The 27,628-nt window shown below is 51.3% G+C and overlaps 1 protein-coding gene across 1 annotated transcript in view; it reads right to left on the bottom strand.

The window, feature by feature from the left end:
• Positions 1-903: 903 nt before the first annotated feature.
• ZNF277 (zinc finger protein 277) overlaps positions 904-27,628 on the bottom strand; it is a 602,005-nt gene continuing 575,280 nt past the window's right edge. Inside the window, exon 12 of the mRNA XM_086919306.1 lies at positions 904-1,182. Coding sequence (XP_086775432.1) covers positions 996-1,182 — 187 coding nt within the window. The 3' untranslated portion in view covers positions 904-995. The remainder of the gene's footprint in view (positions 1,183-27,628) is intronic.

The following is a 27,628-nucleotide window of genomic DNA, read 5'->3' as shown; positions in this document are numbered from 1 at the left end:
TTTCTATTCTCGCTCAATGGACAAGGAGAGGGGTGGTTATGGGAGGAGGGTGGGAATGAAGGGTTTGTTTTTCCTTTTTTTTGTTTTTTCTGTTCATTCTTGCTTCAATATCAGCTCTGTTTGCACCTACATAGCACTCCTTATGACGCGGCCGGCCCGATTGGGTTGTAGGCGGCTTGCTGTGTTAACTTTAGCGGTCGATGCTCCCAATAGTCATGAATACACATTGGCACTGTCTGTGACCACCTTGTACACGGGCTGGCGCAGATGGCTGTATGAGGTGCAAGGCTCCTGTTTGTTGCTCAATAAAAAAGATTTAATATTAAAAGTCTGCTATTCATCCAGGTTTATTCTACAGAAGACAGTGATTACCTCTCTGGTCTTGTCGCCGATCGATTACTGCAACAGTCTATACTGTATGCACACCAGCAAGTCTTGAATGAATTACAGACCCTGCAGAAGGCGTCAGCCCACGTGCTCTGCAAAATCCACAAGTGCCAGTCAATTCAATTCAATTCAGTTTATTTATAATTCGGAATTCCAGTGAGTTCCACATAAAAATATACAAAAAGAAGAAAATTTCCAATATAACCTATCACTCTGCTCTTAATATCTGAATACAATATATTTGGGGACATAGCAATTATAATTTCAATATACAATTGAAAGTTAAAAAACATTCTTTTTGGGGAGTTGTACGTATAAAAAAACACAAGTACCACTGGAGAAATCATCATGTCTACAAGCAGTGAGTAGTACCCACTGCTATGTACATGAAACATATAAGAACATAAGAGCAAATGCTTTGTCAGTCCTCTGTTGAAAGTCGTGTATAGCATAGACAATAGTAAAAGGAAAGAAAGATACTTGTAGAGATTAATAATTTAAGACCAGAACGGTAGCTGCAGGTGTGACAAAATAAAACATGATTTATTTATGCATGGAAGGTAATTTAAACAAGAATGGTAATGTGAAATCGTTAACATATGTTGTCTTCATTTTGTAATGTGTTCTTCTCGCAGTAGTTGGTTTAGGACACTGCTGTGCTTGAGGTTCTCCAGATCTGATATATCTTCTGCAATGACAGGAACATCTTCATTTCGATCTTCATTTGTCAATTCTCCATCACTGTCTGTTAAAGTGCACAACAGCGTATCATTTTCATAGGTAGGAAAGTAGTACCTGAAGGGATAAAATATTTTTCATCTCATTAAATACAATGAAATTGCATAAACATAATGAAATTCAATGGTATGTCAAACAATGACACCTATAAATGTTAACTGTAGTGGCTGTTTCCAAAATTACTTGCGTCACTGTTGAACAAGTTACTTACATTTGGTAACAATATATCTGTATGTGAATAATATATTAGTTATGGATTCCTTACCTTAGAATTACCCCCCGGCGTCAGACTGGATCCCGCAATTTTTCTTCAGCAGTACCCCTGTGCGTCCATCGGTGGTGTCGGTCGACTTTGCGCTCGTCATTAGCATTGTGGTCGCCAGAATGACGTTGCAGTATCTACTTAGACGGCGCCCCTGCGAGCGGACGTCCATTCTTTACATGACATTCCATGCCAGAAGCGCAGAGCCATTCAAGACACTGATCACTGGTGCACAAAACTAGAGTAAGGGAGTCCCTAATCCTAGAAGTCAGTTTGTAAAATGGGGAGGATGGATGAGGCAGTAAGGAATCCATAACTAATATATGTCTCTTACAGATATATAGTAACCAAAGGTAAGTAACTTGTTCATCTGAAAGAGACTATTAGGTATGGATTCCTTACCTTAGAATAGATACCCAAGCAATACCAACCCGGGAGGTTGGTCTGCAAACAAACTTCACAACAGTAAGTCCTGAAGAACGGAGCGGCTAAAGAAGCTGTCTCGCTTGACTGTCCAGGCAGTAATGTTTAGTGAACGTGTGCAACGAAGCCCACATGGCTGCCTGGCAGTTGTCATGAAGGGGGACTCCTCGTCCCAAAGCAGGAGTGACTGCAGTCGCCCTGGTGGAATGGGCGCGCAACCCTACTGGAGGTTACTTTTTTCGCCCAGGAATAACAAATTTTAATGCAAAGAACGACCCATCGGAGTATGGTTTGTTTTTGCACGGCCCAACCTTTCTTGGCGCGCACATTGCCAACAAAGACCTGATCATCCACCTGGAATTGTTTTGTGTGATCCAGATAAAATGGAAGCGCACGTTTTGGATCCAGAAGGTGGAGCCTCTCCTCCTCTTTAGAAGGATGCGGGGGCAGGAAGAAGGTGTGCAAAGTAATGGTCTGTGCTATGTGGAAAGAGGTAACCACTTTGGGAAGAAAAGAAGGTCTAATGCGAAGGATAACCTTGTCTGGATGAACAGCCAGGAAAGGAGGTTTAGAAGAAAGAGCCTGAAGCTCACTCAACCTGCAAGCAGAGGGATGCAACCAGAAAGGCAGTTTTGAGGGTCAAAAGCCTGAGAGGACAATTATGTAGTGGCTCGAAAGAAGCGCACATAAGGTAAGTCAGAACAAGGTTCAAGTTCAGGTGGGGCATTACGAAAGGAATGGGAAGAAACAGGTGAGTAAAGCCCTTAAGGAAACGATTTACAATAGAAGACTTGAAAAGAGAAGGCTGATCAGGAAGGCGAAGAAAGGCCAAAATGGCCGAAAGATAGCCTTTAAGAGTGCCTAAAGCCTTGCTGGGCCAAAGAAAGAATGAAGAGGAGAATCTCTGAAAGAGGGTCAGAAATGGGATCCACAGCCTTTGCTGTGCACCATGCCACAAATTTGTTCCATCTACAGGCGTATACTGTTTTAGTGGAGGGATGCCTGGCTGCAAAGATTACATGACAGACTTCAGGAGGAAGGTTGAAAGCTGTCAACGGTCACCGCTCAATCTCGTCGCAAGGAGGTGGAGTTTGGACAGGTTCAGGTGGAGGACCGTCCCCTGATGCTGCAAAAGAAGATCCTCTTAAACAGGCAGTCTGATCAGAGGAACGATGGCCATGTCCAAGAGCTCAGGATACCAGACTCTTCGTGCCCAATATGGAGCCACAAGGATGATTGGGGCCCGGTTGCGCTTGATCTTCTTCAGCACTCTGGGCAGAAGTGGTATAGGCGGAAAGGCGTACAGAAGACAGCAACTCCACTTGCGACAGAAAGCGTTGCAGAGTGCCACCTTCGGGAGGTGATGGCGGATCCTGGCTGGCAGAAGAAAACATCTTCTTACCAAGGTGATATAGCTTTATGGTTTCCCTATTAGGTGGAACAGTAGGGAATGCACCCTTGGAAGTTGAGGCTTGGACCACCAAGCTCCCTGGGGTAGGGTGTTGGGAGAGAAAAATGGGGTCGCACGGTGCCGGGCGATGGCGTCAGGCAATAATCCTATCCACAGGGGCCCCTGTGCTGGGCGTGGACCAAGTACCCAGAAGGATGTCTGTGAGGGCCTCATTGAACAGCAGCAGGGGCTCCGAAGAGGCTGCTGCCGGTTGAAGCACCTCGGTCAGGAGGGTATTCCTGACCACCACCGTAGGAAGCTCAAGGTTCAAGGCCTCAGCCGCCCTACGTCACACCACATCATAAGAGGCTCCCTCCTCCGTAGCCACGGTAAGGAGAAGTGTCCAAACCACTGGCCTCACCCAACTCCTCTCTCCAGTCCAGTTCCTCCAACTGGTCTGCAAGAGGGCCCACAGACCCCTCCCAGTCCTCCTCCCCTCCTCTGGTTGCCACCCAGGGTGATAGGGAACACCAGGGTAGAACAGGGGAACAAAAGTACCTGTCGGCGGCGGTCCAGCTCCATGTCCATGTCTATGAGGAGGCTGGGGTCGATGTCGGTTGGGGACAAAAGCAGCGTCAGAGGTCGGTTGGGGGGGTGGTGTAGCCAACGGATTAAGCACCAGAGGAAGTGTTGTAAGGTTGACCATTGCTGATCGGATCCAGGCCTGGATCCTTGGGGGCCCAGCGGTGCCGGGCCGAAGCCGCCAGCCTCGAAGGCCAAGAAACCCCAACTGAGGCCAGAAGGCGCTCCAGCGTAGTCGGGCTGCCCAAAGATGGAGTGGAGGGCTTTGTAAAAACTACGAAGTTGGGCAGGGCTACCACAGGCTCTCAAGAAGGAAGGGAGGCTCGGAGTCAATCCAACAGGCTCTGCGGGCGGAGCAGGACGACTACCTTCCGCGTCTCGCTTTGGGCGATGGGCGGGGAGAACGTGAAGAGCTAACAAACTAATGTTTCTTACAGATATTTCGTTACCGAAGGTAAGTAGCTTGTGCATCTGAAAGAAACATGTTAGTTATAGATTCCTTACCTTAGAATAGATACCCCAGCAATACCAACCCCGGTGGTGGGTCTGCGAACCAAGATCACACCAGAAAGTCCTGGAGAACAGAACGACCAAAGAAGGCGGCTCTCCGGACTTGGCTGTCCAGGCAGTAGTGTTTGGTGAACGTGTGCAGTGATGCCCACAGGGCCGCCTTACAGATGTCATTTAGAGGCACTCCTCTTCCCAAGGCAGTAGTAGTGGCTGCTGTTGCCCTGGTGGAGGGAGCGCACAGCCCCACTGGAGGCTTCTTTTCAGCTAGAGAGTAACAAGCCTTACTACACAACAAGACCCACCGAGAAATGGTGCATTTGTGTATGGCCTGACCCTTCTTTGAACCCAGGTAGCCAACAAACAGTTGATCATCCACCCAGAACTGTTTTGTGAGTTCCAGATAGAAGGACAGTGCACCTTTTGGGTCCAGAAAGTGGAGCCTCTCTTCTTCCTTTGGAGGATGCAGAGGCGGAAAGAAGGTGGGCAAAGTAATGGTCTGCCCGATGTGGAAGGCAGTGACTACCTTAGGAAGAAAGGATGGACGCGTCCTGAGAACCACCTTGTCCGGATTGACAGACCGGAAAGGAGGTTTTAAAGAAAGAGCCTGGAGATCACTCACCCTTCTAGCAGAGGTGATGGCTACCAGGAAAGTATTCTTCAGAGTTAGAAGATGTAAAGGACAATTGTGAAGCGGCTCATAAGAAGCGCACATCAAATAAGTCAGCACAAGATTCGAGTCCCACTGAGGCATAACAAATGGAATTGGAGGTAAAAGATGCATTAAGCCTTTCAAGAAACAGTTAACTACCGGGGACTTGAAAAGAGAAGGCTGATCTGGTAGGCAAACGAAAGCAGAGATGGCAGAAAGTTAGCCTTTGATAGTGCCCAGAGCAGCAAAGCCCTGCTGGGCAAAAGAGAGAAGGAACAAGAGCACTTCAGAAAGAGGGACAGAAAGGAGATCAACAGCTTTCGCTGTGCACCATGCAACACATTTTTTCCACCGGCAGGCGAATACTGTATTAGTGGAGGGACGCCTGGCTGCCAAGATTACGTCACAGACTTTGGGAGGCAGGTCAAAAGATGTCAACTGCTGCCGTTCAATCTCCATGCAAGGAGGTGGAGACAGGAAATATTCGGGTGGAGGACCGTCCTCTGCTGCTGCGACAGAAGATCCTCCTGAAGAGGCAGTCTGATGAGAGGATCGATGGCTATGTTGAGCAGCTGAGGAAACCAGACTCTTCGTGCCTAATCCGGAGCCACATGAATTACTTGGGCCCGGTCGCTCCTGATCTTCTTCAGCACTCTGGGCAGAAGTTGTATAGGCGGAAAGGCGTACAACAGACTGCGACTCTACTCGCACCGAAAAGCGTCGCTGAGCGAGTGCTGCCTTGCAAATTCCAACGTGCAGAATTGCTGATATTGCGCGTTCTCTGTGGTGGCGAATAGATCTAACCAAGGCTCTCTCCACTGTTGAAAGAGACCCTGCCCCACCTCCGAGTGAAGACGCTATTCGTGATGCATCATGCACCTGCGGCTGAGTTTGTTCACCCTAGCATTCAGAGAACATGCCAGGTGTTGAACCACCAAGGAAATGCCTTGATGTTCCAGCCATGTCCAGAGGCGAAGGGCCTCCTGACATAGGGTCCACGACCCCACCCGCCCTGCTTGTTGCAATACCACATGGCGGTGGTGTTGTCCGTGAACACCTGCACTACTCTTCCCTGGACAGAGGAAAGGAATGCCTTCAGTGAAAGACTAATCGCCCAGAGCTCCAGAAGGTTGATGTGGAGCCCGGACTGTGCTGGAGACCAGAGGCCTCTGATCTCCGCCTCTCCCATGTGGCCGCCCCATCCCAGAAGGGGGGCATCCGTCAACACTGTGAATTATGGTTGGGGAAGGGAGAGGGATCTGCCATTGACCCAATCCTGGTTCGTGAGCCACCATTGCAGTTGTTGAGCAGTGCCCTCCGAGATCTGGACGTAATCAGACAGATTCCTCTGATTTTGCGCCCACTGGAACTTCAGGTCCCACTGCAGAGCCCGCATATGCCACCTGGCATGATTGATCAGCAGGATACAGGAGGCCATGAAGCCCAGCAGCCTCAGGGTCATTCTGACTGAAACCCGGGACAAGGGCTGAAAGATGGGAATCAGAGCTCGAATGTCCCTGACTCACTGTTTGGGAGAATAGAGCCGAAACTGCGCCGTGTCCAGAACCGCTCCGATGAAGAGGAGCTTCTGAGAGCGAATCAGGTGCGACTTCGGCACATTGATGGAGAACCCCAGCAATGCAGGCGGTGGTGGGAAACGACTGCCTGGGGCGATCCCGCCTTCAACAACCAGTCATCGAGATATGGGGAAAAGTGAGTCCCCTGATCTGCGCAGATGAGCTGCGACCATCACCTTCGTAAACACCCGAGGGGCACAGGTAAGGCAAAACGGAGCACGGTAAACTGGAAATTCTCGTGGCCTACCATGAACCGCAGGTAACGCCGGTTGGCCGGCAGGAAGGTGATGTGAAAATAAGCGCCCTGCCAGTCCAACGCCACCATCCAGTCTTGCGGGTCGAGGGCAGATGAGACCCGAGCAAGCGTCAACATTTTGAACTTCTCCTTCCGGAGGAAGCGATTGACGTCCCCGAGGTCCAAGATAGGACGCAGGCCCTTCTCTTTCTTGGGAACCAGAATGTAGTGGGAGTAGCAACCATAACCTACTTCTGGGAAAGGAAAGCGCTCAATGGCTCCCTTGGCCAAGAGAGCCAAAACTTCCTGCTGGAGAAGTGCCAAATGATTCAACGACATGTGGTGGTAACGAGGTGGCATGGCTGGAGGGGTAGTCTCGAAGGAGAGGGAGTAGCCCCTTCGGACTATCTGCAAAACCCACCTGTCCAAAGTGATGGTGCGCCAGTGGGGTAGGTGATGGCGAATCCTGCCGCCCACTGGCATTTGATAGGCCTGAAAGGATGGACTATGAAGGTTTTGGAGGCGGCGGCAGAGGGGGGTTTGGAGGACTGGCCTGCCCGCTGGCCCCCGGAACCTCGCCGATTGTTTCCACGTCCCCGGCCGCGCAAAGACTGTGTAACTTGCTGTGGCCTGTGGCCCTTGGTGGGACGTGGCGGGTTACCCCTTCCGTATCCACGAAAGGGGCTAAAAGCAGACGGAGCCGGATGGGAGGACCAAGGACTTGGCCGTAGCCTTTAAGTGCTTGAAGCGCTGTAGGGCGGTGTCTGCTTTGTCGCCAAAAAGTCGACGGCCATCAAAGGGCTTGTCCATAAGAGTGTTCTAGACATCCGCTGAAAAGCCAGTGGACCTCATCCAGGCGCAGCGGCTAGGCGCTACCGACTTTGAAATTGTCCTGCCCAGAGAGTTGGCGGTGTCCAGCCCACAACGGATCATACACTTTGCTGCATCTCTCCCGGCCGCAACGGTCTGGGAGAGCACTGCTCGGGCCCCCGCCAGACACTGAGGCAGCACTTGCACCACTGTATCCCACACATAGTGTGAATAACGGCCAGAGAGACATGCAGTGTTTACGGACCGCAGTCCTAAGCTGGCAGAAGAGAAAATGTTCTTGCCAAGGTGGTCCAGCTTCTTGTATTCCCTTTCCGGTGGAGCCGTAGGGAAGGAGCTTTTGGAGGTGGAAGCTTGGACCACCATGCTCTACAGGGTAGGTGTTGGGAGAGGAAAGTGGGGTCGCCTGGAGCCGGACGGTGGCGTTGGGCTATCATCCTGTCCACGGGTGCCCCCATGTTGGGCCTGGACCACGTGCCCAAAAGGACATCCATGAAGGCCTCATTAAACAGCAGCAGGGGCTAAAAAGAGCTTACTGCCGGTTGGAGCACCTCAGTCAGGCGGTTAGTCTTGACCGCCACCGTAGGAAGCTCGAGGTTGAGAGCCTCGGCCATCCTACGCAACACCACAGCGTACAAGACACCCTCCTCCGTAGCCACGGTATGTGAAGACAACATGCCAAAGTCGGGTGAAGTGTCAAGACCACTGGCATCCCTAGGTCCTCTCTCCTGTCCTACTCAGTCTCTATCTGGTCAGTTAAAGGGTCACCTGACCCCTCCCAGTCAACCTCACCCTCCTCTGGCTGCCAAACAGGCTGAAATTGGCCAGGGTGGAACACAGGGACCGAAGTACACATCAGTGTCTGATCCGGCATCGACCAATGCTGGTCCGGCTCTGTGTCAACGTCGGCATGGAGGCTGGGGTCGACACCGGCCGGGGAGCTGCCCGGCGCTGAACGTGGTAGTGGTGCCAGAGGAAGCAGAGCTGGCGGAGGTGTAATGAGGTCAACCGGTGCCGATTTGGATCTAGGCCTGGATCCAAGGTGGGCCTGCGGCTTCGGGCCGGAGCCTTTGGCAGCAAAGACTCAGGCCCCCCCCCAACCGAGTCCGGTGGCCAGAAGGTGTGCCAACGGGGTCGGTACCCCCAAAGATGGCATGCATCGCCTCATAGAACGTACGAAGCTGGGCGGGAGTAGCTCCAAGCCCTGGAAAAGGAGTGAAGCCCGGAGTCGACTCAACAGGCTCTGCGCGGGAGGAGCACCACCCACGGGCCTCGTTTGGTCAGCCGACCGACGAGGAGAAGTCTAAGAGCGATGATGATTCTTCGACTTCTTATGCTTCGACTTACCCGACCACAAGTGCGAAGACTTCGATGATTTGTCAGAATGGCGATGGCTCCCCGACCGGTCCCTCGCCCTTTCTCTCGACCGGGACCTAGAACGGCGCAGAGCCGACTGTCATCGCTCAAGCAGCTTTCGTGACCGCTCCCGCAAAGCCTTCGGCGTCAACAACTGACAGTCGGAGCACAACTTGGGGTCGTGGTTGCGCTCCAGGTATAAGAGGCACACCCGTTGCGGCTCCGTCACTGATATCAGCTGGTTACAGGAACCGCAGGCCTTAAAACCGGGCATCCCTTTTGCACCGGTTTCGAGTCGAAGACTCGAAACACGACGTCGACAAAAAGTCAAGAAAATCTTAGTAAAAAAATGACTGAGCTAACGCTCTTCCCGAATCTGCGATGGGTGGCACGGAAAAAATAAGAACTGATGTCAGCGCGCGAGCGCGGCATCTATGTAGCTGCTGCGATATCATCCCGGTAACCACGACGACGGACTAGTGATGAAAAAGCTTTCCGGATGCAGTCTGACGCCTGGGGGTAATTATAAGGTAAGGAATCTATAACTAATGTGTTTCTTTCAAATTGAAGTCTCCAGGACATAAAAGACTTCCAATGCACCAGTTACAGTATCTGGATTCGGACATCTATGAGTCTTAGCACCAAGTGGTGCCAATCCAGTCCTGGGCCCTTGGAAGTAGGTATAAAGTGCAGCTCCAGCTAAAATCCACGCATCAACGCCGTTGTGCAGTTCGGAACTGGAGTATCTCCATCGTTGCATCGCCACTGCTGCAAAGATCAACTGTGACGCATCGCCGCCACTGTGAGGTCCCACTGCAATGCTTTGCCGACTGCACAGCACATGAACCCCAGTTCCGATAGATCTCTTACGTGGCGCGACTCTGAACTGAAGCATAGCCTTCATCCTAAGGATCGTCGATGATGCATTACTTCCTCTGCTCCTCTTATCTCGTCCTCGACTCAAACAAAGTACTCTGCAGCTGGCCAAGGCTGGCCCCTGTATCCAACCCACACTCCATCGCGGTCGGCCTGAAATTTTGGATTTTACCAGGTCTAGTGCAACGAGGTAACCCTGGTTGGCGCTTTATGTTTTTAAACACTACATTTAAGTGTATTCTTTAAAAATTCATAAATCAGTTTGTACTTATTGGATTTTTGTTGTTTATGTCTTGTTTTGTTCATTAAATGAAGCTCTATTTTCTAACCAGGTGTGTTATATTTTTGTGTGGTGTTTTCACTATTTTACAGTTTGAAGTGTTGGACACATACTTTATGCATTGCCTCCTAAGTTAAGCCTGATTGCTCAATGCCAAGCTACCTGGGGTTAATTTAGGATGTGTTTATGATTTACCCTGACTAGGATTGTGGTTCCTGCTTGGGCAGGGTGCATACCTCTGCCAACAATAAACCCAATTTCTATCACCTACCATCAAACATGTGTTTATAGGTGTTTAGCAACATTTTCAGGTGGACCCAACTCAGGGAAGCCTATAAACCTGCCTCTTTAACTTGATTTGTGTTGACTGGGAAATGTTGTCATACTAGGAGAATTTTCAAACTCTATTTGCGACAATCCTATTCAAGATTTCCTGTATGAAGCACAGATGTGATGCTATCCAGAATATAAGGCATGAGTCATGAGCAGTGCATTGGGGAGGTCAACTGGAGTCTTTAAAGTTGTCTAGCTAGCCATAAATGCCTTTTTTTACCTTTGTTTAAACCATAATAATATTGTACATTCCAATGAAGTGTTAACTTTCAGGAATGGGTATCTCATCCATTAGGAAACGTTAGCAATATGTTATAGATGATGTGAGGAGATGATCATCTTGCTAACTGAATAGATGAATTTCCTGATTTAAAGGTGTTCTGTTATGGGCATTCATCTCTTCTCAAACGTAAATCATTGTTTTCAGTGATTTCAAGCACAATCCCCTCTGACCCTGAATTAGGATCAATGCTTCCCAGCAGTATTAACATTAACACTCGCAGGGCTGAACGCAAGTGGAGGCTGGATTACTCTTTGAGTACCAGGACCCGCTACGTTCACCTCCTGGGGACCTATAAGCAGAAAATCATTGACGCCAAGAAAGCATATTTCTCGGCGAAAATCCTATCGGCCGAGAATCAACCAAAGGAGATCTTTGCCATCACCCAGGATCTGGCGTTCTCGAACCGGACCACTCTTAAGCCCCCCCCCTCCCAGAAACTTTGCGATTCATTGAATTTTTATTTTGTCGATAAAATTACGACAATTAAATCCAACATCCCTCCCCCTTCTCCCTCTTTTGTTGACCCCATCCTTCACCTGTCCTCAGCTACTTTTAATTCCTTTCCTCCACTTTCGGAAAATCTTTTTCTGTCCCTTCTCCCTAAAATTAAGTCCGGTTCCCCATCTGATATATGCCCGGCTCATATTCTACAGCAGATTTACACTGTCTGCTCATCGCCCCCTCTGGGCTTCCTTAACGACTCACTAGCCCGAGGGGTTGTTACTCCATCGCTAAAAGCCGCTTCCATCGTTCCCATTTTGAAGAAGCCGGGAGCCGACCCTTCTGTGATGGCTATTTATCGCCCCATCTCCCTTCTCCCTTTTTTGGCGAAGGTGCTGGAGCGGCATGTGACATCTGCACTCAGCGCCTTCGCCGAGAAGAACGGAAGGTTGGCCCCTTGTCAGGCAGGATTTCGGCCAAGGCACTCAACTGAGTCAGTGGTGGTGTCAGTATCAGACACCCTCAGAGAGGGCATGGATGCCGGTAGATCTCAGGCGCTGGTCCTTCTCGATTTGTCCGCCGCCTTTGACACGGTGGATCATTCCATCTTGCTTTCCCGTGTCAAGGCGGCGGGCATAGGAGGATCAGCCCTCATCTGGCTCTCATCCTTTCTGAGGGACCGGACCCAGGCGGTTCATCTTGGGGAGTTTTCAGCTACCCCCTGCCAGGTCCAGTGCGGTGTTCCTCAGGGTTCTTCTCTCTCTCCTTTACTCTTTAATCTTTACATCGCTCCGCTCATCTTTTCTCTACAGCACCTGGAGGTCTCGGTATTTAATTATGCCGATGACCTCCAGCTCATCTTTAATCTTTCTTCTACTCCTGACTCTATCTCTAATTTCCAATCTACTTTATCTTTCATCAGGGACTGGATGAACCTCAACCACCTGAAACTCAATCCCGATAAAACGGAACTTGTGGTGACGGGTGGTTGTTCCAGTCCCTGGAATTCTCTTTTCTGGCCCCCTTCTTTTGGTTCTCCTCCTACTCCGGTCTCCTCTGTTAAGACTCTTGGTATTAAGCTCAACAATCAACTCACTATGCACTCCCAGATTGGTTCTGTGGTTTCTTCTTGCTTTCTTACTCTCCGCACTATTCGCTCTATTTCCCGTTTCTTTTCCTTCCCTGCACTCAAGCTAATTATGTCCGCACTGGTCCTGTCCCGCCTGGACTACGGGAACATTCTGTATAATGGCATCCCTCAGTACAGCCTCCGTAAATTGCAATTAGTGCAAAACCAGGCTGCTCGTCTCGCCTTTGGTCTCCCTAAATTCCACCACTCTTCCCCCCTCCTGAAAACTCTTCACTGGCTCCCGGTGCGGGAACGTGCCCTATTTAAGCTAGGCTGCATGGTGTTCCAGGCCAGGACTGGCCTGGCCCCCCTATTTATATCATCGGCCATCAAGGCTTATGTCCCTGGCAGAGACCTTCGTTCCTCGGCCCAACTTCTCCTAGATGTGCCCCGTTACCGGAAAAAAAACCAGGGTGGCTCTAAATTTTCCATTCTTGCCCCCATGTTTTGGAATTCTCTCCCTTTTTATCTTAGGTCTCTCACTGACTACTCCGCTTTCCGCAAAGCTTTGAAGACCTTTTTATTCCCTCAGGCTCTTCCCTAGTCCATCGTTTATTCTCCAGCCCTGTCTCAGTGACTGTCCCCGCTCAGTGGGCTGTCTTCTACTTTAGCGCCAAGAAACCGTTCAGGTGTATGTTGCGCTCAATAAATACTTTAAACTTAAACTTAAACTTATTAATTTACATGGTATAAACGTCCCTTAACAACAACATGAACTGATAATAAATAAGCACAGTCAATGAGAACTGGTTGTGGGGGTTAGGATGTATTCTTATGCCCTTACGTCTTGCCTAATGCAAGGAATCCCCATTTGTTTTAATGCATGCTAATTTACTCAATGGTGGGTGGCAACCCTGTATTTTTACAGGAGGGAGTATTTGTTGCACCACCATCTTCCGAGGGTGAGTAGGTTAGTGCACCCTTTGACTCTTACTGTGGACAAAGACGGCAGGCAACCCAGTTTTTTTTCTGCTAACTTGCTTAAGGTGGCATATCCCACATTTTTCTATGCCCCACTACCACGCAAAAGGCAGAGAGGGGGGAACTCAAATATTTTTTCACCCCCTGCCACATTGTCAGTGGGTGGACATTTGAGGATGCCTGTTTGTATGCCTTCTACCTCATACTGCTCAGTGGTGAGGCTGGGAGGGTTTGTTTCCCACTTTCCTAACAGCCGTGCTCAAGAGTGGACTGAAAGCTGCCACAGTCCTTCTTCACCTAAAAAAGAGTTAGAGTGAAGGAGATTAAGGGCAGGTGACAGCCGCCTCAGTGTTCTGATCACAAATGCAAATAGAGCAAGAGGGCAGCTGTGGGCTGCATCTGTATATCAATAATGCCCTCCTATCAGCGTGAATAAGAGGAGGAGGGACAACCTTAATCCTGCTGACCTTTAGATAAAGGACATGCCATCCCCTGTGAAATGTTTAAGAAATTAACAAGCTTTGGCAAAGCTAACAGATCTTGGCAATGCCCCAGGGAGGAAGAAGCAGCAGGATTGGGAGGGGGTGGAGGAAGAAGAGTCAGGGTTGGGGAGGGTGGGAGGGAAACGTTTGTTTAGTTTTGCCTGCATAACTGTCATTCCATTTGGATTGCACGGAGAACAATGGGCATTAAATGTGTTCTGTAGCCTTTTATCAAGTTGAATGATTACAAGGCTCAGTAAACTTGTGTACAAAGGGGGGGGCGTGGCTACAAGGGCGAAGATGGCGGATGTAGCTTGCTAGAGCTCCCGCCAGCCCAGCATATATCCGATCAATTATCCTGACCTCCGGACCCGTATTTCACCCCACACCAGCGGCGGAGGTAGCGGAGGACGAGGAGCACCCTCCGGTGTACAGGCTTGGGCTCCTGATCCCGGGCCGGCGGAGAATGCGGCGGCGGCGCTGCGGGGCCTGCGTGCATCGTGGTCAGCCGGGGCCTCGATTTTGGCGGTCCCCGGCCGGAAGCCCCCGGAGTCGACTGGCTGGTTCGCCGGCGAGGCCCATGTTCTAGGGTGTGCGCGGCCAGCGGAGCGGCAGAGGGAAGTGAGGCGGGACCCTGCAGCAGCAGTGAGTGTGCCGGCGCCGAGAAGCACTGGAAGAAGGCTGCGGCCTCTAGTTGGGCGACCCCCCGTCGCCGAGAGTGCAGAGCGACCGGGGCGGAAGCTGGGTGGCAGCTGGGCTGATGAAGATGAGGGCCCCCCAGGAGTGACACCCCAGCACACGCGCAGGACCGGGGGCGACTGGACCTACCTGGTTGCCTGGATTTGTGCCCCCCCGCTGTTTAGCCCCCTGCGAGGGGCGGCTTGCATCCTGGTGCATGGGAGTGGAGCCTCCAGTGAGCCGAGCGGAGCTCCTGCACTGATCGAGATAGCGGGTCGGCTGGCGGACCCTGGGGCCTGCTCCGGACGTACAGAGCCGGGATCGCAATTTTGTTGAGGCCGGGACGGGCGTCCCTAGAACTGTCCCCCGGTGTTGCCCGACGGAGCTGCTTTCACTGGGCGACTGAACACTGGGACTACCATTGGGAGCTCTGCTGCGCCCCTTCGCTCCCCGGGTTGCTATACAGGTGGCGGGGGATGAGTGAGGCTGTGGTGGCCTGTGAGACGGCCCAGAAGCCAGGGCCTGGAGTTTCGCGACCCCCAGACGCGAGTGGTCGGACCCGGGGTTGACCCGGGGGCCCTTGCTGGCTGGGCACCTGGGCCCCGGTGGAGCTGTGAAACGACGGCTGTGGCACAGTGGCATGATCCGTGAGTCCTTCCGGCCCCAGCTCCTGTAACCTTGAACTCCGGTGGTGGGCGCCAGACCCGGGCTGTGGTGAGTTGAGAGATTCTTAACTCGATGGCTGGAGAGCTGGCTCCCCCCGGACGCTCTGTCACGATGCTTTGTGGTGGAGCGCGCTCACAGGGCCCTGATGCAGAAGCCACCCATTGGAGAACGGCCTCGACCGGTCATAGCCAGAATATTGAACTTCCATGACAGGGATGCCATCCTGCGGGAAGCGAGGGCCAAGGAGACGCTTTTGTTCGACAATCATAAAATCATGATTTTCCCGGACTACACTAAACAGGTACAGCAGCAGTGCCACTCATTCCTAGCAGCGAAGGCTAAACTCCGTGGACTGAAGATACAATACTCATTGCTGTATCCGGCCCGCCTTCGGGTGATTTTTCAATCGAAAACTCACTTCTTTGATACTCCAGAGGACGTTTTCAGGTGGACAGATGAGACGGTCAGAATCCGGCCAAATGCCCAACCGGGCTTGGGCTCCGGTCCGTCGCGTGGATTGTCGCAGGAGAGGGGCGACCCTGCTGCCAGGGGTAAACGACACAGGAAATCTCGGTCACGGAAACGCTCCTTGTCTCGCAGTCACCAGCCTGATGAGACGCAACTTGACACCGATCACTCTGGGAAGGAAAACTGAACACTATGGGAATCTGGCTCTCTTCTGATGCCGCTGGCCCGCTTAAGAACTCGCCAGAGGACAAAGGGACTGCTTCGACAGCCAAACAATGAGCGCTCAGTGCTGATAACTCACGGGCCATGGATGGGCCCATAGGGACTGGTGTTGAGGACATCAGATTGCCTCTATTCGCACGGGCTCACGGGGTGGTGGTGGAGTGGGGTTCGGGGTTCTGATTTGTAGGGCTGCCTCGTTCCCCTACGGTTAGGGGGTGGTCCTGAGGGGGGTGTTCCTTAGGTGGTGGGCATAGTTGGGATCCATTGGCATGGTTGGCTTTGGGCGCTCTGTTTTGGGCCCGCAGCTCCCCATGCCGCAACAGATACTTCAGTGTTCCATGAGGTATAGGGGAGGGGGCGGGAGACAGGTGTTGCGGAGTTGGGGGGGCAGTGTTGGGGTGGTGTCTGGGGGGGTAGGGGGTTGTCTGAGGGGGTTGCACGTGATCTCTAATGCCTTGAAGTTTGTTGCATTGAGTGCCTGGACCGGGTTCTGGGCTCCTCGAGGTTTTTTTCATCACGACTATGGTTGATACGCCAATGCAGGGACTCCCCAGGGAGTCTATGCGTATATTGAGCTGGAACGTCAGGGGGATGCTGGACAAAATTAAGCGAGGGGCGGTCTTGCGCTGGGGTAAAAGGGACACTGCTGATGTGATGTTGTTACAAGAGACGCACATGATGGGGACAAAGGTGCTTAGCCTGCAGAGATTTGGTTACCAACAGGTATTTCATGCTGGGTTCTCCAGGGGTTCGAGGGGAGTGGTTGTCCTGATACATTGAAGGTTGGCCTACACTCATGAGCGACAATGGATTGACCCACTGGGTCGCTATGTGTTTGTCAAGGGCATGATTGGTGCTGAGCCGGTGGTGTTCGGGAGTGTGTATGCCCCTCCCCCTCTGTAGTGGTCCTTGGCTGAGAGGCTATTTGAAATATGGGCTGATATCCCGGAATCCCTGGCCGTGATAGGTGGTGACTGGAACGATGTTATGGATGTGTGCCTAGACCGCAGAAGACTGCAGGGGACGGTGGCGGCTACCTCCCCTACAAGACTGAGAGCGATGGTGGACGGATTGGGCTGGGTGGATGTTTGGAGACATTTGCATGCCACGGTGCGAGAATATACCTATGTGTCAGCTGTGCATGGTTCCTTTTCACGACTGGACTATGTGTTTATGCCAGGAGCGTTCCTTGATAGGGTGAGGGAGGCCACGATTCTGCCTAGAGGACTGTCCGACCACTCCCCTGTGGCAGTGCAGGTTGAGTTACGTAAGAAACGTCAACCATTCCGATGGAGGATGTCCTCGTGGCATCTTCAACAGGCAGACTATACTCAACATATGCGAGGTGCAATCGCCCACTACTGGCTGGAAAATCTGGTCGAGGGTATGGACGCAGTGGCAGTCTGGGAGGCCATGAAGCCTACTCTGAGGGGCATTGATATAGCATGGTGTACTGCTGCCCGTCGCCGCCGTCGTGAGGCCATTGTAGCGGCCGCGGCGTGGGTGGAGGTGCTGGAACAGCGGTGTCAGGGGAGGGAGGATGAGGTGGCGGTACGGCTGCTCCTGCAGGCACAGCAATCCTACGTGTCTGTCTTACTTGACGAGGCTCAACAAGCGTGGCTGGCCACGCGGAGCAGGATATATCAGTGGGGTGATAAGTCCTGCACTATGCTGCATAGGCTATGTCAGCACACCCTACAGCCGGTGACACTGCCGGGCCTCACCGACGGTGAGGGAATTGCCATAACAGACCAAGCAACCCTGGCGATGAGCTTCGCCCATTACTATGCGGAGCAATACGCTCAACGAGACACTCTCCCAGCGGATGCGATTGACAAATTCATTGCTGACCTGCCCCCGTGCGGTTTTCGACGAGGCAAAGAAATCCCTAGACCTCCCCCTTACGGCGGAGGAGCTAGGAGATGCGCTCGGGCAACTCAACACGGGTAAAGCACCCGGACCGAGTGGGTTCCCCTGCAAATTTTATAAGAAGTTCCATCTTCAGCTAGGACCTCACTATAGGAGGGCACTGGAGACAGCGCGAGAACGGGGTAGCCTACCGGAGGATTGGCGCCATGCTGAAATTGTAGTTTTCCAGAAGCCAGGGCGGCCACCTGACCGACATGAATCTTATCGCCCCATATCCCTACTTAACATCGAAGCCAAGCGTCTGGCCAAGGCGCTGGCGAACCGCCTCCTCCCTTATATAGCTGATTTGGTCCATCCGGACCAGGCGGGCTTCATGCCGCATAGGGCGACGCGACACAACATCAGACGAGCGCAGGCAGCCATTGACGCCATGGGGGCCACCGGGGAGCGGGCGGCTTTATTACTAGCGGACATTGACAGAGCGTTCGATTCGGTCAGCTGGACGTACCGGTTCGCTCTGCTGCCACGCCTCAACCTAGGCCCGGTGTTTATCTCATATGTCAAGCTGCTATATACCGACATCACTGCGTCAGTGCGAGTGTCTGGAGCGATCTCAGAGAAATTCTCGATTGCCAGGGGGACCCGACAGGGATGCCCACTGTCCCCGTACCTCTTTGCTCTGGCCATGGAACCCTTGGCCTCTTCGGTGCGCATCGATGCGCAGCTTTGTGGCTTTGTGTGGGGAGCGGGACTATCAGATACGTTGAGGTCAGTCAGGAAGAAGAGGACATCGTCCGCATAGAGCGCAATTCTATCTGATAGTCCCGCGCTCTATGCGGACGATGTCCTCTTCTTCCTGACTGACCTCAACCGATCCGGCCCCCGGATACTGGAGATAATGCGCATATTTAGTGAGGTGTCAGGACTTTTTCTCAACCCGTGCAAGTCAACCCTTTGGGTGCTGGGCGGGGGGGGGGCGAGTGTTTACCCCTGGGCGTCGGCCTTGCAGGTGGCAGTCGGGGGTCTGAAATACTTGGGAGTCTTCCTGTCTGAGTCCGCTGACATTGCATGGGAGCGCAACGTGCGGCCTGTGTGGGAAAGAGTCCAATCAGACATCAGGACATGGTCTCGCATGCCCCTCAATATCTTTGGTAGGTCTGCGATTTTCAAGATGGTCGCTCTCCCGCGCCTACTGTATCAATTGCAGAATCACCCGCATAGGATTGAACCACAGTGGTTCCGTCAGGTCAACTCGGTACTGGGCCGCTTCCTGTGGGCGGGGGGGTACCGCCAGGGTGGCGCTGCGGACATGCTTCCTATCCACATACTGTGGGGGTCTGGCCACATCGGACCTCCTGTCCTACTATCAAGCCTCCCACCTTCTGGTTCTCAATGAATGGTGGTACGGCGATAGAAGCGACCCTGCATACGCCGTCGAACGCTCGTTGATGGGAGATACCACATTGCATACGCTATTGTATTCGGCTAGGCAACGGAGGGGGCTGCCGCGCGCCACACAGGTGGTCTTCATGATTTGGCGACAGGTCCTGCGCCGTATGGGCTGGTGGGGCAGACTGACAGCAGAAACCCCACTGTGGAAGAACGGTCTGCTCCCTGCACTGGCCTCGCTGACAGGGTTTAGTGGCTGGGATTCTATTGGGATTTCCTCGCTCGGGCATGTTCTTACCGGGATTACTCTCAAGTCCTTCCAAGACCCTAGCACTGAATTCCATATGCCCAAGACCCAATTTTTTAAGTACCTACAATTCAGTCATGCGCTTGCACCCAGCTTGGTTGGCTTGGATCAGCTCCCGGAATTTAGTCCAGTGGAAGCCAAGCTCTTCATGGGGGACCTCGGGGATAAAAAAGTGTCCAGAATCTACCAAACACTGGTCACCCATTGCTCCTCTTCCCTGCTACCGCTGAAAGACTCCTGGGAAACAGACATTGGTCCATTGGACGAGGATGACTGGAGGGAGGCCCTGGAATCCCCCCGCGGGGCTGCCATTGCCGTGCGACTCCGCTTGATACAATTTAAATACCTGCACAGGGCCTATTATACCAGGGAGAGACTATGGAAGGCTGGCTTAATTGCGTCTCCGGAGTGCCTGCGCTGTGGGACTGAGAGAGGTACGCTATTGCATACGGTGTGGTCCTGTGTTGGTCTGACTCAGTTCTGGAACGGTGTGTGGAGCTGTTTGTCAGAGGTTCTGGGATGGGACCTTCCCCGTAAGCCCAATCTGGGTCTCCTACACATCTTGGAGAATGTGGGCGAGAACATCTACAAACGCCACCTTTTGTTGTTGGGTCTGGTGGTTGCCAAGCGGGATCTGGCAAGGGCATGGAAGGGTGAGCGTGCTCCTCCGCTGGGTGCCTGGAAAGAGGGCCTGGATTATTTCATGGGTTTGGAGTTGTCTGTATTTGAAGCCAGGGGATGCCCCCGGAAACATTTCAAGATCTGGAAACGGTGGGCGGATTACAGGGGGTTAACTCTGGAGCCCCCAACAGACTCGGACGATGGGCTGCCTGCAGATGGGGACCTTCAGGCCTAGGGGGGCACTCGACGATTGCTGTACTGTATTCAACTGCTGAAGCTGATTGTGATCACGTGCATTGGGTTAGGGTGGGATAAGGGGTGGGTAGTTGGGGCTTTGGTAGTTGGGTTGGTGGAGGGCGGGCGGGGGGCTTTTCAAGTGATTAGGTTTGTATACACATTGCCATATGTCTGTCATTCGACAGTGCCCTCCTGACTGTGGAGAACTGTACTTCTGCTTTGCCTAATCATTCAATAAAAACGGTTGTGAAAACTTGTGTACAAAGAAATAGAGTGTCACACCATTCAAATTTCCAGAGCGTAAAGAGTTTACTATTATTGCAGTACGTCTGTGTATCGTTAAATTTTTTTAAACAGTTGAAGAGTAGTTTTATAGAGAGTACGAGGACGTTGAGCTATAGAGATGTTTGAGTTCTGATAAAAATATCTTACAGAAATACAGTTTGGAAGATGTCATCAGTTTTAGATAATTAATGCAAGTAAACTGCTAGTTCATGGCCGGCTGTTCTAGTAAGGAAACTGATAGTTACAAAGAAAAAGGATTTGTTATTAACAAGACCACAACCTAAAGGAATCCCAACGGAATTTATCATGGACCTACTTCGAATTGCCCTACAGAACAATTACTTCTTGTATCGTGAGACATACTACTTACAAATTAAAGGTGTCTCAATGGGCGCTTGCTTCGCGCCCAACTTCGCGATACTCTTTGGCCATAACCTAGAAAAATCATTAATTCTCAATCCCGCCAATCCCTACCTCCACCATGTGGGTCTTTGGCGTCGCTATATTGACGACATCCTCCTCCTCTGGCATGGTACACCTGATGATTTGACACCCTTCATTGATAGGCTCAACAACAGTCAAGAACATCTGAAATTCACCAGTGAATATAAAACAAACGATCTACCTTTCCTGGATGTTATCATACATGCCGAGGAAGGCACCTTGGGGACCATTCTCTATCGGAAACCCACAGAACGCAATACCCTGCTGCACTATTCAAGCCACCATCCCAGAGGCCTAAGAGATGGATTGCCATTTGGACAATTTCTACGCATTAGACGTAATTGTAAATGGAGAAAAGACTACTTCCGCGAAGCAGACATTCTTGTGAACAAACTCATACATAAGGCTACCCCCGCAGACTGGTAACCAGAGCCAAAAAACGTGCCTGGTACTACCATCGTGAAAATCTATTGGTTCCCAAAACCAAAAGAACAATGACAAGGATCCCATTTGTCTCTACCTTTGGACCGGACAGCAACAAAATAAGTGCCATCATCAAAAAGAACTGGGCAGTGCTAAGATCTGAAAAGCCATTCCAGAATCCACCTCTCTTTTCATACCAACGTGGCAACAACATTGCAAATCATTTGGTACATGCCATTACATGGCAAGAAACATCTAAAGACAAGCATACCATCACATCTGCCTGGGGCCTGGCACCAATTCAAGGACATTTCAAATGTCAAGGGTGTAGTGTATGTGAACTCACCATCAATACCAAAGAGTTTATATACAATGGGAAAAGCCATGAACTAACTTGCCACACCAATTGCAAAACTACCAACGTGATCTACGCCATTCGCTGCCCATGCGATCTACTCTACATTGGCCAGACTACACAAATGGTAAAACAGCGCATCATCCAGCACAAGAGCCGAATCAATTGCCAGGTTCTCTCAGCACCCCTTGTACCGCATTTCATTGAAAAAGGCCATCGAGACATTGACCTACAGTGGCAGGTAATCGAACATCTCAGACTCCCCACCAGAGGAGGCAACATAAACTTACTCCTAAACCGAGCTGAATGTAAATGGATCTCACTCGTAGACTCTGTAAATAGGGGCCTCAACACCTTTGATGAGTGGAATAGCACGGTGATTACTTGATCCCCTAGTCAGACTTCCTGAACCTGATCTATGCCTAATTTCAGGATATCTGAAACTGCCAGTTAATTTTGTGGTCTCACTTGGGCAATAACTACCTGTATGCAACTGACCCTGCCGCCCCTTGGTGCGGTTTTATTGCAATTACCCATGCCTCTATGCGCCTTTAACTCTTGATATGTATTCACTATGCAATTATAACCTTGTTATTTTACTGTGACCCTGATTGCTTAATAATACATGTTCTTGTCCGTGATTACAACTCCCCTAACCATGAGTCTACGGCGCAGTGTTCCCTCCCCTTCCCCCTCCCACCGCACGCCTCCTCCCACTCCTCCTCGTTACCTGACCCAGCCCCCGGGTGTAGTCCTCACCACTGGTCCCCTCCCTCCTCTCCGTTCCCACGCCCCTTATACTTTGTGGCCCCGCCCCTTCCAATGGTTACTTCCTGGTTTCCTCTGACAACCGCATTCAACCAGTGTTCCTTTGCGGGAAACCATCGCCACGGATTCATTCGGCTCCTGCGCCAGATTAACTCAGGTAAACTGCCTACCCCCGAACCGATCCACCGCCACATCGGAGGCAATTTACCAGTCCATTAATGCCGATATCTCCTATCACGTCCTAACCCAGACTCTCTTTCCAGGCGCCGCACCAGCTCGATACGATGAGACCTGGACCCCCGGGCCAAGATCACTGCTTCATTTCTGATCACCTGGACCCACAACCATTGTACGACTGACCCCCCATCACGGTCAGCGTTCATTGACTTCAGGTACGCTATCGCTTCCCCGCTCCACCCGATCCCCGTCCTTCACCTTAGCCCATCTTCCCTTACTCACACGCTAAATAATTGCATGCGCCCCACCACCGCCCACACTGTTAGGCCCTCTATTAAACTGGCTCTTCCACTTCTTGTGATTTGCCCTACCACTCGGCTCACACTCGCGCCCTTATTTAGGCTACCTCCTTTCCATGCCCGATCTCTTAATTTAACTGCATCCCCATGCAGCACTCCAAATCATCGCCAACCCTGTCCTGAAGAGGATCCCAAATCACCGAGGATCGAAACGCCGTCGACAAACACAGCGCGATTTCTTGGCGTATTATCACGAGGCTCATAACTGTGTTAAAAATGAACATTGTAATCATGTATATTCAATGTTAAGCCTGTCTCTGATTATTCCCAATCAATTTGCGCCGACCACGCTGTTCACCACGTTCACTTGCGTCGTCACCTTCACATTGTTATCACCTTGTCACCAAGTGTCATTTGGGTTGCTTCATGAATGTTTTCATGTACAGTGCTGCTTTTTAACTGTGCTTCCAATTGCTAACAAATTGGTGATTAATAACCATCTCACAAAAGTACTGAGACTCCTTGTGGTTCTTTCTTTGCAATACTTATTGTATGCATTTTTCAAAATGTCTTTGAGATTGATACCTATTGGGACACTGTACCCTATATATCCTCTATACCCAGTCCCAGTTTGGTTTATGGGTTTCACTGCTGTTCTATTTCACGTACAATATTATTACACACAGAGGCGGTGTGCCAAGCTCCCCAGTGCTGTTTTACTATGTTCCTGCAGATCACAATTATATTGGATTGAGCAATAAATCACATACACCACACCATATTGTTTGGAAAGTAAAATCATGCAAAAAAAAATATATTCTTAAAAAATATATATGGATTTCCAGACCGAGACATACATTTGATTCCCTGGCTCACAGCAACAGGGATGGGGGCGGGTGAGTGGAAAAGAAACAATTGGGCTTGAGAGGAGATGGAGCGAGTGAAAACACAAACACTCATACGAAATGCTTAAGAACAAATAAAAGAGTAGCTCCAAAAACGGGAGCAGTGGATGGACACAAGTACTTGGTTCATGCTCTAGGGGAGGGCCAAACACAAGAAGATGCATGGGCCATGGGTGAAGTGCTGTGAGCTGAGATTCTCCACAGGGCTGATAAAAACGTATTCAGCTGGCTTGGGTTGGATAAACTGGTACAGGCTCTGGTCCTATGCTGGGTTTTGGAGAGAGTGACAGCTGCACACAGCAGAAGACGGTATGCATATGGATTCGGTGTGATGGGGAGGGTGCAGGACATGGTCAGGACACTGATACAAAGTATGAGATTATGAGCTCATGAGTAGCGCACAGCAGGGGAGCGAGATGTGCACATATCACAATAACAGAGGGATTGTAGTCTCTTTTTATGTTTGCATTGGAACAATAATGCCACTCTCAATGTGATTTTTATAAACAAATGTCCTAGGGTTTTATAAATAAACGAGAATGTCATTTTACTGTGTTGAATGGGTTCTGAAATGGCATGGACCTAGAGGGTTGGAATGGAGTTTGATGAGTGGTGGAAGCTCAGGGGAATACGTATTCCTTGTGTGGCAGTTAGAGAAAGGGCTACCGACCTGTGCACACAATTGTGGTTACTCTACTAATTCTTAATTTCAATTTGCTTCCTAGCTTCAAAAGATATGAGCAGGGGGGCCTGATGGCCGAACGGACGTAACCCTTCTCGGCTCCCGGTTCACGCGCTGTCTCGGCACCTATTGCGGCGATCGCAGCAGCTCTTACCGGCCATAAACGACGGTCCAGAAGTGTGTCCATGTGAGGCATCGGCGGAGAGGGGCGGCATAGGCGGATCGCCCCGGGAACAGTCTATTTAATGCTGCTGTCTGAGAACGCGTCGGGACAAAATGGCGGCGCGATCTGAGCAGCATCTCCCGACAGCGTCCCCCTGCTAAAGGCACAGGATCCAGCGGCTGGATCGCGACGTGGGAAGCAAGTGTTGCATGCGCTGGGGACAACATCAGCAATTATTAGCGCCGGTCGGCTTAGCTGACCCTTCTTTCTCTGCCGCGGGCGCATGACCTTAAAATGGCGGCCGCACTGCGGTTTGTTGTGGAGAACCTTCGCGCCCAATGCATGCTGCTTTCATTTTCCGGCTGGCTTGGATATGAGGGGCCCCTCGAATACTGAAACCATTCTCACGCTTCCCTGGGCGTGGAGACATACTAGCTTTGCCCTGCAGGGTTGAGGCACGCGAAGTGCAGCTATCTGACATTCCTGGACCCCCGCCTCTCCCCCATTCTGAGGATCCACATGTGTTGGCCTTGACCTGTGCCGTTCCCATCCTGAGGTGCCTCCATGTCCTCATTGCAGTGGTGACCCACTAGAGCCGCCCCGTGCATGTAACCATGGCTGCCTATTTGACCCCGCTGCCTCCATGAGGCGCTGGTGATATCTTCTTATCCCTGGGGGATGCTTAGCTGACTTACTCAGAGGGCCCTTCAGCAGGTTCCACGGAGCGAGACGACGCAACGGGAGGGCTGTCCGTGGATCGCCCCCAAAGTCGCCTTCCAATCGGATATTGGGGCACTGAGTTCACTCACGCCAACGCAAATCCGGAGGTGACGCTCTATGCCACCCAAGAAGACAATGGCCAAGACTCCCAACAAGGTCTCGGATTTTTTCTCGACTGCAGAAAAGCGATAATCACTGCGGGGAGACGCAGGTGCCGCCACAATGGCCCTTACGAAAACGGATCCTTTGGCCATGTTTAAGGATTTCAAAGCAGAACTGTGAAAGGACATTGGCCAAGACATCAAATCCTCCATTGACCAATTACGATCTGACCTGACTGTCTATCCTACCTGCAACAAGATGTGGATTCCATTGGCACTAGAGTCCTTGACCTCGAAGCTCACCACCAGGAGCAAGAGCGACTCTCTACCGAATTCCGTGAGGATGTGAGATCGTTTAAGGAGCAATTACTACAATCGCAACTCAAGGCAGAAGACCTCGAGAACAGGGCTTGAAGGGAAAATATACGCATCAGAGACCTGGAAGAGGGCGCGGAAGGGCCGGATCTAGAGGCATTCGTGGTAAGTCTCTTCTCGGATATTCTATCCCCACAGACCGCCAAAATAAAATTGGACAGAGTCCATCGGGTGGGGTCTCTGCAACAGGGGGAGAAGAAAAGGCAGAGCGATGTCCTGGCTAAATTTCACCCGTATAAGGTTAAGGAAGCGGTCCTGCAGGCGGCTCGAGCCAGGGAGTCCATTGCATTCCAAGAGTACTCTTGCACCATCTATCTACTTTGGCTCGGAGACAACAGCTCAGACCCATTACCACTAAACTACGTGATGATAAGATTAGTTACAGATGGACATACCCTTTTGGACTCAGCTTTGAATTCCAGAACAAGCGACGCCATATCACATACCTTCAGGAAGGCCTGGACTTGCTAGGCATCTCCTCCGGTGAGGAGGGCCTGACCCAGGGTAAGAATGGTAATGCTACCAAAGGAGCCTCGTCATCCTCAGCCTGGTCGCATAGGAGGAGGCGTTGAACGCTTCTGGTCCATCCTGCAGGTTGCCTGCACAATCCCTCGTAGGTTCACGATGTTGGCTGCTGTTCTTCGACCTTCCTGGTGACACACGACAGGGGCCTACACCTACCGGAAGAGCTAAGAATGCACTTTCCTTATGCCCCGCTGCGGCCTCTGCTATTGCAGTTGTTTTTACTCCCTAGTTGGGGAGAGGTCTCCGGGGCCAGATAGGCCCTTTACGTAAGACTGCTGTTGTTTACTTTTGATTCTTCCTCATCCTCAGCTTAGTCGCTGAAGGCGAGATGGTGATTGTTTCCATCTGACCCTCCGGGTAGACCACCCACCTCGATGCTGTCCCGCACTGGAGCTCGCTGTATCTAGTTCCTTCTGATGTCCTGCGGTGGGGGCCTGCATCTACCGGGTGAGTCGGGATTGTCACTTCCCTGAGCCCCGCTGCAGCCCCTGCCTATGCGACTCTGGTAACTCTACATCGGGGGGGGGGAAGTTTCATTCCGCCGGCAGACTGTATATGTAAAACTGAGGCTGCTTTTTTTGCTATGACTTTATAGGACTGTTTCCTGAGACTTCCAGTGCCTAGGTCGCAGAATATGATCTGTGCATTAGATATTGTTCATGTTCCACGTTGGGCATAGCTCCCTGTTGTTCCTCTCTGGAGGTGGGCCGGGCCTGGCCTCCGGCTCCCCTTACGCCTATCCTGGCTTTAAGCATCGCCATACTATGCTCCTGATCCTACTACCCGCAGGGGCAGGTGTGAACCGGGTCCTCGGACCCGAAGTCCCCCATGATCTCGGAGGAGCCTTTTCGACCCCATGAAGAGATCAAGAATTTTGTTTGCTTTTGTTATTGGTATTTCTTTGTTCTTGTTTCACATGGGGTTTGTGGGTGGGTTGGGGTATGTGGTGGTGGCGTTGTGGGTGGATATGCTGGGGAGGTTTGGGGGTTTGATGGCTGCAGCTTTTTGACTGCTGTCTATGCGGGGATTGTGATGCTAGGAGAGGATGTTGTCAGCAGATTAGTGTCTCACACTATTCTAACTGGTCGGGTTCGAGAGGTTCTCCGATGGGTCCCTTTGGGCATAGAGGGATGGTTGTTTATCTTCCCGTGATATGATGCTGATTACTCATGCAACTTGGAACGTAAAAGGTCTTAATTTCCCGCAGAAGCGTCTCAAAGTCTGGAAATACATAATCGACCACCATATAGATGTGGTGGCGCTACAA

This window comes from Lissotriton vulgaris, chromosome 1_1 (genome assembly GCF_964263255.1).
Source record: "Lissotriton vulgaris chromosome 1_1, aLisVul1.2, whole genome shotgun sequence".
Classification (NCBI taxonomy): Eukaryota; Metazoa; Chordata; class Amphibia; order Caudata; family Salamandridae; genus Lissotriton; species Lissotriton vulgaris.
Note: the sequence above shows the minus strand (reverse complement) of the source record. Positions and strands in the feature narration are given on the sequence as shown.